Here is a 14,947-nt window from a genome sequence, read left to right as displayed (position 1 = left end):
AAACCTAGCAGTGTACTGGGCTGTATTACAGAAGTTTAGGTAGGAGGTCAAGGGAAATGATTAATCCCATTTACTTGGCAGTCACTACAGCACAGAGTCCCGTGCCTGGTTGTGGCCCCCAGAACAAGCAGGCATGGAGCAGCTGGCATGGAGCAGCAGCAGCACCGCTGGGCAGACTCTGACCTGACCCAAGGAAACAGCATTTTCTCCAGCAAGACAGGAGAGCACTGGAACAGGGACTCAGAGGGGCTGCTGGACCTCCATCCCCAGGGCTTTGCAAGGCTGATCAGACAAATCCCCAAGCAAGCTGAACAGAATTCAGTGCCAGCCCTGCTCCAAGTAGGAAGCTGCACTAGCTGAATTCCTAAGACTTACCTGATTCTATTCTATTATTCTACAGAAAAAAGGTAGAAAACAACTTCAAAATATCATCAATAATTTTTTTCAAAGATTATAAAATCAGAAAATATTACAGTGATAAACAATCTGTCTTCCTAATGAATACAAAACACAAACTCTCCTTTAATGAATTAGCCACTTACTTAAAAAAATTGAATTTGTCTTTTAAGTATTTCCAATCACCACAACCATTGATATGTTATTTTATGGGTACTTATCTTTACAATTTGCAACCCAAGACAAGAATTAGTCTGGTCTCTGAAAACAGTTCCATCTTTACCTCCCCTGTAACACTACCCCCTCCAACCAAGTCCCCCTCATACCATTTCTTAAACAAGAACTGAACTCCTTCAGTTTTTCCACCATGTGCCCAAAGTTTTTAATCATACTTATAGCTCTTTGCTGAAACTGTCCCAGTTTTTCAAAATTCATCCTCAGGACTTCAAATGAAAATATAGGAAATATAAAACAGATTAAAGTTTTCCTATCCTTTGTTTAATCAAAAGTATTTTGAAGTCAAAGAAATCACTGAGTGCTGCTCTAAGAACTTGCATTTGCCTGTGAGCAAGGTATTTATATCTTCTTGTAAGTGCTGTAAACTCCTGAAAACTTATTTGATTGAGGACAAAGTCCAATTCCCCTTACACGTGAGTAAAAAATCCTATTCGTGCCAGTAGAAGCAACAACTGTCCAAATCTGCATGCCAACATATTGTTTGTGGAACACTTTGCTGAAGAATGTTTTCTTGCTCAGCTTGATGGCCTATAAAATTCAAAAAATAACTCTATTTTCACAAGCAGCATAAGCTTTTGCTTCATATAACAGCAAATCATACAAAATACCAATCTTTAAATACAATCAAGATTGTTTTTTCCTACAAAATGCATTGCCAGTTCTCTCTCATTTATGGTTTTCCTTCAATTTATTTATGATTTCCCTTAAATACTGAGTTGCTGTTAAGCTAAAAAACAAAAAAGAAAAAGAAAAAGAAAAAAAAAAAAGAAAAAAAAACCACAACAAAAAACCACACAACAGCACCATCAGCACACACACACAGAAAAACCCCAACCAACCAACCTTGCCTGAAGGTGGGACGAATGCTTAGAAAGTACTTAGGCTCATGGAAATTCTACCATAAATTAATTATTGAAACCACAGCAGCCCTCAAAGAAAGCAAAGACTTTCTCTTTCTCCAAACAGCCACAGAAGAGAGGTAGGACCTGTCATTTTTAAGCTGTATCTTTCTCAATATTCATTCTTCCTTCTAAATATATCTTTCTTTCATACATTTTGCCTTGCCCTGCCCATCTTTTGTGTCTAATAGCAGCACTCCAGTTCCTAGAACTTCCTCATCAAAAACTGTTTTTGGTGATATGAATTTTAAAGAATATTTTTCTCTTGTACCTTGTTTCAGTTTAACCACAAACCTTTCCCAGCACACATCCTGAAATTTAAACATTCACTGCAATTATTTAAACTTATTTGAACTACTGTAGCTGCTCTTTTTTACCAGTATTGTGTTTTTTATGATCACTTTTTTTTTTTGCCTTGCTCAAAACCAAAGGGGAAATAAGTTAGCAAGTCAGAAATAACAGGAAATAACTACAGCAAGAAGACTACCACTGTGTACAGATTTAACACAACGTGACTGAACAGACACGTCCTTCAGTGAGAACAGCCCTAAGTGTGAGCTGTAAGAGGGAGCCCCTAAATTCACCCCCAGGGTTAGGGACACACCAGGGCAGGTACACCCAGACCCCTCCCTGCAACAGCAGCCGTGACCCAGCACACAGCAGCAGCCAGCAGCACAGGGGGATAGAAGGAGCCTGAAGATGGATATAGCAGCATGTTAAAAATCTTTATGCATGCAATTAAGAGAGCAGGTTCTCTGATTAAACATCTAATTGATGGGTTATGTTTCTCCACATACACAGCAAATTTAAAGATCTGGTGGGGCAAATACCCACAAAATAAAAATATCCAACTCACTGCTAAGACAAGAGCAGTTTTAGCTTTGCTATAAAGCTTTCTAACTTCACCCCCAATCCAAAACTTCAAATTCCTGATATATGCTTTTCCAAACTCTTAGTGTTGTCCAACCAACAAGACTTGACCCAAGAAGAAGCAGGTACTAGAGTCAAATTCACCTTCCCTTGTGACCTATACATCAAAATCTGAACTATACATTACATTTGAACCATTTTCCATAAATTCATTGTATTAAGTTTCCTACAAAATCAAACCCGAATTTTATATGAATGTCACTGTTCATTGAATCTGTTGCATATTCTGACATTAATCACTGTATTTTAACTAATTTTTTATTTTTTACTAGTCTAAGAAATCACAAATAATACTACTTTTATAAGAATCTCTGGATTTAAAGGCAAATATGGAGTGGAATGTTAAAAAAAGGTAAAGAGCATAAAACCTTTGTTGTACTGACTTTTTACAGCTCAACAGCAATTTTTAGTAGTAAATACTTTCATATATATCTATATATATAAATACATATATAATAATTACCTACATATATTTTAGTAACTGGCAAAACTTGAGAACTTTTGTCCTCTTTGAATATAGAAGAAGAAAAAAAAAAAGAAAGATTCAGAAAGAGTTAACTTGACTTTAATTTCTGAACATAAACTAAGAAGCTAACATAATAGTTTGTAATGGCTCCCCAGACAGGATTCATGGTCTGCAAAAACAGGAAGAATTCCTCCCGTCAGCTTCAATCCCTCCCCCCTCACTGTAAAACACCACTTTATAACCTGTGGAATTAAATCAAACACACAAATCACAGGTTTCCCTGAAATGAAAGAAGTTAAAATGAAGAGGTAAGAGGCAGGGTTCTCTCTGCTTTACAGCAGCTTGACACCACAAGCAAACCCAGCATAGATGTGGAGCTGTGATTGCATCCCTGTAATAACACAAGCACTACAGATTATGTTTAGGGTATCGTTAATCTCTCACACCCACCAATTTCCTACTGACAGCTGGAGGTCAGCAGAGAAGTCCTGGTGCAAAAGTTCACTTAAAATCAGCAGGAACAGACAAGCTTTCAAAATAATGCCGAAAATTATGAAAACAGACCTAAGCAGTGAGTTTTCAAAAAAGAACATGGTAACTTTTTAGCTTAGTAAAGACCAGTAGGCAAGTCTTTCACACAAAAATAATGTTCAGAACTTCATCTCAAAAATATACAGTTTAAGGACTCATGACCCACTGTTTCTTTAAAGGAATTTCCTATTTCAATATTTTGGGTTGTTTAAAGTAGGAAATGGACACTTTGCAAGCTGGAGAAATTGAAATTGGTCAAAACTGCAAATCAGTAATTCTTGCTTGGAGCACATTACATGTTAAGCAAAATGGTTTTATGCAAATACTCAGAATTTGTTGTTCTTAAAAGGAAAATAAAATAAACTCAACATGTTCTATGATTTGAACACACGCCAAAGAAAGGGTATGAGAAAACTGGAAAGGGAGAGAAGCCAAAAAAAAAAAATATCTACAGTAATACATTCCAGTTAAATTAGTACCAATAATTCTTACAGAGTTTCCAGATAGTGCAGCACAAGATAACATCTATAGTTCAATTTTTTTCAACTCCTTTATGCTCTATTTTATACAGATTTTCTTTCAACATTCCCTCCCTCTTCCTTCTCTCCCAGTTTCTCTATGGTATCTACAGAGCAAAAACAAACGCTGACCTACAGAGGGGAAAAAACCTCTTAATTAAAGTGTGATTTAACCTCACAAGATTCTGTGAAGAGATAAAAAGATTCCAGAAAGCTTATTAGTATTACAGAATGACTGACTGGGAGATAACAGAAGAAAAACAAATTAATCAAACCTCGGGAAAAGAAATGAAGGATTTGGGGATTTTTTAAATTATTCACATTCTTGGTACAGAAGGTCTATCTAGTGTTAAGTAAGGCCCCAAATAACAATTTCTTTGGACTGTTGATAGTAACACCGAGCTGTTTTTAATCAGCTCAATCACAAAGAAAACACTCAGTTCTTTCTGGGCATGGGCTGCTTGGCCACTCTGTCTGGAAGGTATGAGCATAGGGCACAAAAGCAAATACTTCTGAACAAAACTGCTTTGGAGACTCTCAGCAGCAGCAGGTCATTGTTAATGTATTCTGTTGGCAATCACTACCACTCCAAAGCAAAATAAGACACTATGGACAGAACAGTTAATAAAAATTAGGAAGAGCAGGACAGGGCATGGAAAAAATTCAGAGTTGAAAACATGTCCAGGATTCCTGGCCTTGGACATATACTCAGGGTATTTTGAGAGTGAGAAGGCAGGAAGGAGAAAAAATTTGTCATATAAGGTCACAGTTGACAGCTTGGGGCTGTCTCAATACTAGCTGAAAATTATCCAGTATTTGACCTATTCTTCTCAACCTCTACTGTCTACCCCTTCTCAAGAGCCCTTCAACCACACTCTTCCTGCATAGTCCAAACCCAGCTCACAGCAGCTCAGCAAGAAGCAGCTCCAGAGGCTTCCCGAGAAGTCCCATGGAATGCGTGACCTTCCCTTTCCAATTCCTTTTCTGTGCCTAGTTTGAGATAGCCCGTTCCACAACAAGCTTTTTGATAAGCTACCCAAATATCAGTTATTTTATCTATTTCAAAAGACTTAAGCAGCCTAATACTGTTTTTCTAATCTGTCACACTAATAGCACTGTAGTGTTTGCATGTTTAGAACTGACTTTCTCTTTAGTCTCATAATGTTTTAATGTTACATTTGTGATTGGATTACACTATTTACAAAGTACCTGGAGGAATTTGTAAAAACAAAAATAATAATTTGACAAATCAATTAAACTTAAACAAGGAACTATCCCAACTTTTCACATGGTGTGACTATCTTCTAAATGGCCTTGTATTCAGCAACAGCAGACTAGCACTTCCAAGGGAAGTGTGTATGGAGTTAGACTTGTCAACACACAGTGACTTTTGCTTTATTTCCTCCCCTTTGGACCCTCTAATGACAGCCTATTAAGTCATTTTAAAAACAGGCTTTAAATACAGTTACAAACTATTAATTTACTCACTCAGAGACAGATGAATGCTATTAAGAGTGTGCCTACATCCGTAATGGGGGTCCCACAAGAGGTCCCAAGGAACAGCAGTTTCAGAAATCAGTGTGAACCTTCTCTAGAAAAGCAGGCAAACCACACTGAAAGTTTGACTGAGTGTCATTTCAACACATCCCTATTGACTGAGAAGCCAGTTTCTGGCAGGACATCAGTACTGGATGACGAACTGTGCCAGATACTACAGACAGACATTAATGAGACATTTCACCTACCAAAGACAAAAATAAGCTATTGCCAAGTCCAGTTTGAACCTATTATTTTCTGGCATTAAGCTCAAACATCCAAATCGCCAACGGTTGATATTAGAACACTTTTTCTCGTTCCTCAGTCCGTTGCTCACGAGGAATGAATAACAGACAATGAACAGCTTAAAAGGAAAAATATAGCACTGAAGCAGCAAGATGGAGCCCATGTAAATTCCTTCACATAGACCAAATTATGCTGTACTACCAGAGAGTCCACACTGTTTCAGTCTTTCACCAAAGCTGGAGCAGTCTGGATTGCAATGACAGATACTGGCCCAAATTCATGAGACCTGTTTAATGCTTGCCTTTAATACCATGGACACAGTTTGTTCCTGCTTCTTAGACAGAATGTCCTTAGGAGAAGGTTTTAATAGCATACACTTACTTTATCAAAAAAGATTCAGTTTGGAGTGGAGGTCATCAGATTACAAGGAACACTACAACATACAGTGTTTTATTTCCTCACCAAAGGAAATAAAAACATGCCATTTTCTGTCCCAGGATGTGGAGGGGAGAGGGCAGGAAGGGGAAGTAAGATGTTTGACCTAAGAATACTGCTGTAATCTTTGCCACAGAAAGGCTTTGCATGATTACATGTAGAAGATCATTACCATTCTAAGTCTCTACCTTCACATTTTTCCTGCTGCAGGAGCTAACAATGATCTTAGTTCCTTGGGAACAATGACGCTCCAGAAAAGTCACTTCTTTTACAGAGGGTTTGTAGGTGTAGCTCACATGGAAACAAATATTAAGCTCATCTCATCTACAGTATCTAGAAACAATATCCTACAAGCAGACCTGAGGAACACAGCACCAAAAAGCTCCCTCCAAGACTTCCAGCCACTGCACTAGAGGCATGCTAGGCATGGATGTTATTTCGCCAGGTAAATGTCAGCACTCAAGCCAGCTCACCTAAGCAGCATCTGAAGTTTATTCTATACTAGCAGAGTATTTATTATTCTCCCTTTGGGAGCTACATGTTATACAAAAGCATTCAGACACAGAAGATGTATTAAGTGTTTGCTTAAGGCAAGGAAGTCCAGATGAGTGTGTCCTGGATGCTAGTGCTGAGCAGACAGGACAAAGTAATTAACCCACTGTTTGTGCCATTTGAATCCAAGTCAGACTCACAGAATAGTCCAGCAGCAGTCTGAATTTTGACATTTTATCTGTCAGCATTTCAACAGAACTGTAAGTTTTACAAATTTTGGTGGGGTTTTTTATGGTTAATGATGGAAAACAGAACACAAAATTATACTACTATGCAGATGACTAAGTTTTCAGCCTACAATGTGAACATTCCAGAAACAGATTTGCCAAAAGGGGTTCTTGAAATAGTTTTTAAAAATTAAAACTTTAACTACAATCAAGTCTCAGTTACTCATGGAGCCATGCAGGAAGAGAGGAAGGTATCTGCACAGTCACCTGGGATCTATCACAGCTTGCTACTTGACCTTAGCACTGCCCTTTGTTCACCCAGGCTGGCCTCACATGCACTGATAGAGCAGGCCAGAGTTTAATGGGTGCTGCCCAAGATGTCTTTACATTCATGAAGCAGCCACATGGCTGGTGTTCTGCCTAAGCTGGTAAATCCTTCTGAAACTCAGAGATCTGGAGACCACTAAGCAATTGCAACCAAATAGTCTGCATGATCAGCCCTGACTTTAACACAGAGAGAAAATAAATGCAGTCTCTACAGACTCATCCAGATGCTGCAATGTATTCTGCAGCATCACCAGAATTACAGATATATATTTCACACGGGATCTTCCAATATTCTTCCCTGTCTGCCTGTGTTATCCTAGAAAATGGACTGTCAACTCTAAAGCTGTAGCTGCTCTCCTGCTCTTCATCTTGTGCAAGACTTCAGTTACGACACAAGAAAGCTGAACCAAATTTTTCCAGCATTCAAATGCCACAGCCTGAATGCTAAACATGGTTGCTGAATACTTATGCAGAAACAGTAGAGTTTTTCAGAATCCTGAATAGTTTATAACCTGGAATGACTGACTATACATGTATGGAACTGTAGTCACTGATTCCCAATAAACCTTGATCTGTTCACAAGTACAGAATTCACCTTGCCAAACTTTTGCCATCTCAGGTGGATGAAATCTAGTTTAAGACTTTTTTTGGATTAACACAAGATGCAACAATAGTATGACAAATAGAAAACTCTCTGAATATATCAACAAAGTTGACTGCCAAGGATATACCTTAGAGAGCATCCATTCTTCCAGTGTAAAATGCTAGTCTATCACAGGTTTTTCCATGAAAAATACTCCCAAGAGCTACCTATCCTGAGCTACCTGCCATTTACAATATTGCCACCATCACAGCATCTTCCAGATTGACTTCTGCACTCCCAGCCTTGAATGATCAGTTTTTGCCTCTTCTGATAACTGTTAAAGCAGTCAGGTTTTGTGCAAGGTGTCCCTGTCCATGGCAGAGTTGTTGGAACGAGACAAGCTTTTAGGTTCCTTCCAATCAAAACATTTTATGAGATGGTTCTATAACTACAGCACAGTAGCATCCCTCAAAGTATGCAGCAAAACATGTTCAAATGTTTATACACTGTTACTATAAAAACATAAATCCTCAAACTGGCTCTCACCAAGGCAGTTGCTGAAGTACAATGGAATTTAACATATTTCGGTTTGGAAAAAGAAAGCTTTTCCAGTAATTTCTACAACCTGGCTCCATATTCCACAGCAATAATCACTCTAGAAGAGTACAATTCCAAAAAGTTTGTTTCCCTGCTAGCTCTCCTTACTAGATTACACCACAAAATACTCATGTTCAGTGATCCAAACATGAGAGTTTTTTTCACTACAATGCAAAAAATATGCAAAAAATCACCCCTTAACATAGCTTGCTTTCTCAATTTCTTACCTGTAGCAAGTACGACTAAAGCTTGCAAAAACACTTGCTGTGTTAAGAGTTTGTTCACTTCTTTTCATTACTCACCCCACCAAAACGGTGATTTATGTTTCCCTAAAATATGTCAAACTGAATAACCACAAAACATTTTTGAGAAAGGAGATTGTCACCCCAAGTCTAAATATACTATACTACTATAGAGAAATAGATACCAACAAATTTTTATTTGAATGTTACAAAGTTACAAAATTCATGTATTTCTTTGCAGTGCATAGTTTTTACCATTATTGTTCTGCCATATTCCTCCTTTATAATGTGTTTAGACTAATGGCATTTATGGCAAGCAAATAATCTTAACAGCACTGAATGTTGCATCAGAACAAACATACAGTGTAAAAATTCCACATTGTTCTTACACAAATGTTTCTGTCACTTTTCCAAGCAATGCACAGTAATACTTTTGTTTCCAAGAACACTAAATATATCTCTGTATATACGGATGTCCTCTATAACATACACTTGCACTGCTTTACTTTTTAAATTCATTCACTTTAAATATTTTTCTAAGAATGCAGTATGCTGATTTTTTTTATGAAAAACACCCGAAGTTTTCAACTAAAAACGTATTACAAATAGTTGCCCAGAGCAAGATTTTACAACCAAATTATAAAAGCCCTAAATCTCAAGTTTTATAATACCATCAGTGACAGAGCTGTAGCTGTAGCGCCGAGACAGGCGCCGCTATAATGTTAACAGCCAGAATGTAAACATTAATGCAGCCTAAGGGGGGAGCAGGGGCAACCCCAGAAGTGTCCCTTCACAAAAGCCACAGAAAGTTTAGGTGGCTACAGTTAAAGTTTCTCTGGCTTAATTAGTTACAAAAGGCTGGGGGGAAAAAAACAAAACAGCCAGGCAGCAAGACAATTAATTTCATTATAACTGGAATTGTATCCCCTCTTAAAGCTTTATAGTTCTTGAAATTCATTAATACATGATTTCTTGAGCAAAAGTCCAATAAAATGAAGTTTGCCATTAGGCTACTAGCACAACACAACTTAAATGGTTTTGAAATATCAGCACATTTACATAACACTTAAGAGAACGCTTTTTTCCAAGAAAGTAATCACAGAGGTCTTAAATACAGGCTCTCCACCAAGCTATGAGATTTCTGTCTTAGAAGTCTGCAAGGTACAACTGATCCAATCAAACTTTCAGTAACAGGCTGGCTTCAGCCAAGTCTCAAATCCCATTTCAGCAGCTTGATTCACAGTAATTTTAACAAGTATATTCAGTTACTTCCTTGCTTTCTAATATTTTCGATACTTCTAGAAAAAGGCGCTGCCGTGTCTTTCAATCCAAGCGAGATATCTTCTCCTTACCTTACGTTCAATTCTTGGTGATAGCATTTAATAAATGTTGAAAGAAATGACAGCAGACTGTAACTTGGAATTACAAACAGAAGCCAAAACTTACAAGAAAAATACTCTTTTTAAAAATTATAAATAAAATTTCTTCTTATCACCAATTGGAAAGAACACAAGGATTGTATGGTTAAACAACTCCATACAAAGATTAATAAAAAGAATGCAATGATTTCCTAAGGAAGCTCAATGAAATTAATGGAACTGAGTCACCTCTACCTCTGAGGAGACATTAACACAGCTTTTCATGTCTAACACTACAAAACTGAATTCTGTGACAAAACAATTGCACATTTTTCTTTAACAGAAGATGTAAAACAGGTGAAACTGCAAAGAACAGTATAATAAGTATAATCATGCAACTGCACCTATTAGAAGCTTGTTTACTTATTTTATATAGCCACAGCTATTATGACAATATAAAGAATGACTAAAATATTCACAATTACAACAAACTAGAGCCAGCAAAAATGCTTCCTCCTAACCCTAACAGGCAATCCGTAAAGCTTGAGAGCACCAGAAAAAAAGAAAAAATTCTGACTTCCTCCTACTGGAGTAAGGCACAAAAGACATAGAATATATGTTTGCAATGTGCAGATTCCTAATCTCCATGTTTATGTATCCACATCCAATTCTTATCTAAGAAATAATTTTTATCAAATCATTACTTAATAACGTAATTCTTCCGAAAATCTCACAAAACATTTATGGATACAGGAAAGTTAAGAAGTGTTTTTATCCCTTGTCCTTTTCCACAGATCTTGATAAACTACTTTTCATAGACAGGACAACTATATTTTATGGCCACCAAATAGAACACACACAGACACATTAATGTGCCATTTATATCTTTATAGACCTGTAGGAGCATAATATAGTGCAGAGCATTTCCTGAATCTGTTTGATGTTTCTACGCAATGTCACCTCCCCTCCTCATTGCCAGTGTCCTGCAAATCTGTAACTATATATTGCACAGATACAAACTACAATCAAACTAATTCTGGAACACATTAGAAAACATGTTCCTCCTCAGGATTACAGTGTACCTAGCCAAGCTATCAATCTTTTTTTCCTATTCTTACATATGAATTACACACTACATGGCTGGCACACATGAACAGTAACACTTGGAAGAAAATATGATTTATAAGTCTGCTGTTCCCAAGTTCAGGACTGACAGGGACACTGTGTAAGCAAATGCCAGTGAGGTACTTAAAATAGGGTATCCACTTGGGAAGAGATTAAGTGATTAAGTTCAATGTTGCTGCCAGCTGCTAGTAGCAATTTGAAGGGCTAGAGATAAGTTTATGAACTCAAATCAGGACTTTTTCCCACTTCCCTGATTTTTCACTACAATTTGTTCTAAGCTGCTCAGCAGATAACTGAAAATGCCCCTGCGTCTCCATGTGAAACATCAGTTTCCTAAGGGACTGAGAGTCTATTAAAATTTGACTTTGCCTGTAACAGAAGCTAGCAGGCAAACAGATGTGAAATCAGAAAGCAGTATTTCACTGTCAGCAGCAGGATTTTGCACACTGTACATAGTTGCCATCTGAGAACATACCAAACGACTTTGTATTTAAAAAAACCCATAGCTTTCAAATACCTTCTGACATCCATTAATGATTTTTTTCGTTAAGAATGATGACCCCATGTTTTCATCCATGTGTTATACTGCAATAGCAACATTTCCTTATTTCCTTTAATTGATCCAACATAATGTGAATTTTTAGGCAAAATACCTTAAGTCATACATGGATTCTGACAGAAAGGGGAATAACACAACAGGAATTAAGTATTCCAGCATCATTCATTGCATACATGCCGTACCAACCTACTTTTGTCATTTCCACATACCTCTATTTCAGCTTCCACTTCTTTTAAATTTCAGATGCTAATAGAACCTCTTAACGTGTCAGCTTTCATACATTGCCACAAAGTCTAGAAAAATCTATTTAATATGAAATTTGTCTACTCCTTTTGTTACTCTTAAGAAATGTAGCTTTGCAACTTTCTGATAGATGTTTTGCTGTTATATCAAGACCTTGTACAGCTTTGGGCTCATAAGCAGTTTCACCTCTCCACTCACAAATATTCTGAAAGCTACAAGGTCACAGATTGACAACCAGTCTGATTTTTTCCTCTTTAATGTTATCTAGAAATACTAGAAGTCTGCACAGAAAGAAAAGCCTCACATTGTAACAAGTCTGTACCAAAAGTTTAGCCAGACTTATCACTGACCAAAGACAGAAAATGCATTTGCTCTCACCCCAAAATGATACTCTGATGCCAACAGCAGTGCTGGAGTCTAAGTAACTAAACAAAGTTCAACTAAAATGTATCTAACCTCTTCAAAAGTAATTACACAAAGATGACAATCAGTCAGCTAGAGAGAACATGAAAATTACTATTAATTTCTTTGGTAACTTGGTTACAATTATTTTCTCTATAGTTACATTTAAAAAAGTGATTTAGAAGTGCTCCCATATTTCCAGAAACTCTTACACATCCCAAATCTTAAAAAACTATGGCTAATGCATTCATTTAAAAGGACAGAACTTTGACATACATAAAACTTGGTATGGGATTTGCTTACTCCACAGCTGAAGTACAGGAATCGGGCCTGACAGTGAGTCAAAAACATAATGATACATATTTGCCATTATTTTTAAATGGCTGCTTAAGGAATTTCCAGACATTCACAGTAACCAAAAGTGCATTCACACCACCTCTAGTACCTCTGTGCTGGTTTGAAAGCAAAACCAGTGAGAGACTTCAAGTCAGAAATATAATTTATTAGGAGAGGGAGAAGAAAGAAAAAAAAAAAGTAAAATAAAATAAAAGCAATAGCACAAAAGACCACTGACAGAGTCAGAATACAATCTGACAACCTGTTAGTTAGGGTGGTGGTATCAGTCCAGATTAAGTGGTCTTGTTGAAGCAGTGATCCTGTAGAAAGGACTGGTAACTCTTGTCCTCTGGGAATCCAGTGAGTAAGGCCTGCTGTGCTGTCCCAAATCCCAGATTATATCCAGGTGGGAATGCTTGGCTCATCCCCCTGGGCGCAGCATCTCACAATGGGCTGATCTCATTCTATGAGTCCTGCAGTGGGTCCTTGATTGCCCATTAAACAGAGAGAGCTCCCGGAGGGAGTTACCTGTGAGTCATGGGCAAGGCCTTGGTGGCCCATTAACAGAAGATAGTCCAGAGGGAGGGGGCAAGGGAAACACTGCCCCACCTGGTTCCAATAGCTCCTGAAGATGGTGATAGAATACATACTTTGGGCACATCTTACATTGTAACCTAGGACAACCTTCTTCATGATCTCTTTAAAAAGAATAATCCTGTACTTTACCCTTCTCTTACCTTCTCTTCTTTAAATTAAATTTACTAACTAGATGCCTAAAGCATCTCACTCCATAGTAAATTAAGCAAGTATTGTAGCTGACACTGCTTATAGAAGCTATCAACATCAGCTGAATATCAAACAATAAAACCTTACAAGTCAGGATTTCACCTGCCATCTTCCTGGGCCCATTACAAATGGCATCTTCAGGCTATCGTTGGATTACTTAGAGCTTTCTTCCCCTTCTTAATGCTTTCATAATGGACTTACCTCTGATAAATGAACTTCAGCACCTCTTCTTAAGTGAAAGGCTTTGCTTTCTGTACCATTACATTTCATCCAATCTGAATTATTTCAACTCGCCCACAGTTTTCTCCACAACATCCTTTAATTCCTCCATCTTAACTAATGCCACATTGTTTACTCAAGTCATCAGCATTCTTTCTCTCTGTGACTAATTGCAAAAATTGCTCAAGTTATACTTAAAAAAAACAAGCAAGAACAAAACCATGGCTTCATTAAGATGCCCTAAGCAACCAAGCTTTATCAGGCAATCCCGAGCAATACAATTGCACATTAAAGAGGGAAACAAACAACGAACGTGAAAATGAATGTTTGTAAAGTGGTTTTTCAGTGTAGCTTTCTAGATTTAAATTTAAGGCTGCAAAAGACACTATTTCAGATGAACTATATTTCCAGCACTCTGAAATAAGCCCACTGAATTGTCCAATATGAATCATCAAATGACCAAAACAAGAAACATTCTTATATTAAGGTGAAAATCCATGAACACAAACCCTACCTGCTTTTCCTTTCAATGAGAATAGCCATGTAAGAAGCAGGTAAAGCTGCACCAAAGCCAGGAGACCAAAAGTAGAATTTTCCAAGTATCTTCCTGAAAAAATAATTTACATACATATTACATGCAAACAGAACATTCATGCACCACACTGTATTTTATCTGTATTATATAATTATGAATGATTTATTAATTTTGTCTTCTTACATTAATCTGTACTCACTAATAAACATTAATCATTGTATTTTTACAGCTGGATAAATCTCAGAAGAGTTCCTAAAGTGCTTCATAAATCTCCTTGGAGTTCCTAAAGTGCTTCATAAACATTAAATACCTGAAACAATTCATTAATGTATTCATTTCATATAAGTGGCTACTTTTCCTCCAGGAAATCAGTGTCTTCCAAGACATATTTTTGAAAAACTGCAGATCCTAATTACAGAAAAATCTTCTAAAAGACCTTATAGCCACTAATCTCTTTGCTACTTGTCCAAATACAAGTAGGATGTTCAGAAGATCTACCTCTGGGAATGTAGCAATGCAGTCAGGTGAGACAGAAATCAAATCAAATAATTGTAATACATGCCACACTCCAGACAGACAATCTACTGCTGCTAAAAACAGGAAAATACACATTTACAGTACGCCAAAGAATCACTCCATACACTACAAGTGGAAGCAACAGTAAATTCTCAATCCTATTAAGCTGGGAAAGCTCTCATTTTTGGCAGCTAGATCTGGATTTC

The 14,947-nt window shown here is 37.2% G+C and overlaps 1 protein-coding gene across 1 annotated transcript in view; it reads right to left on the bottom strand.

The window, feature by feature from the left end:
- The window catches only part of TMEM135 (transmembrane protein 135), a 160,204-nt gene that overhangs the window by 129,972 nt on the left and 15,285 nt on the right, over positions 1–14,947 (bottom strand). Inside the window, exon 3 of the mRNA XM_063394454.1 lies at positions 14,205–14,297. Coding sequence (XP_063250524.1) covers positions 14,205–14,297 — 93 coding nt within the window. The remainder of the gene's footprint in view (positions 1–14,204; positions 14,298–14,947) is intronic.

The sequence above is a fragment of the Prinia subflava genome, chromosome 3 (genome assembly GCF_021018805.1).
Source record: "Prinia subflava isolate CZ2003 ecotype Zambia chromosome 3, Cam_Psub_1.2, whole genome shotgun sequence".
NCBI classification, from domain to species: domain Eukaryota; kingdom Metazoa; phylum Chordata; class Aves; order Passeriformes; family Cisticolidae; genus Prinia; species Prinia subflava.
The sequence above is the reverse complement of the archived record's forward strand: the minus strand, read 5'-3'. Positions and strand labels throughout refer to the sequence as shown.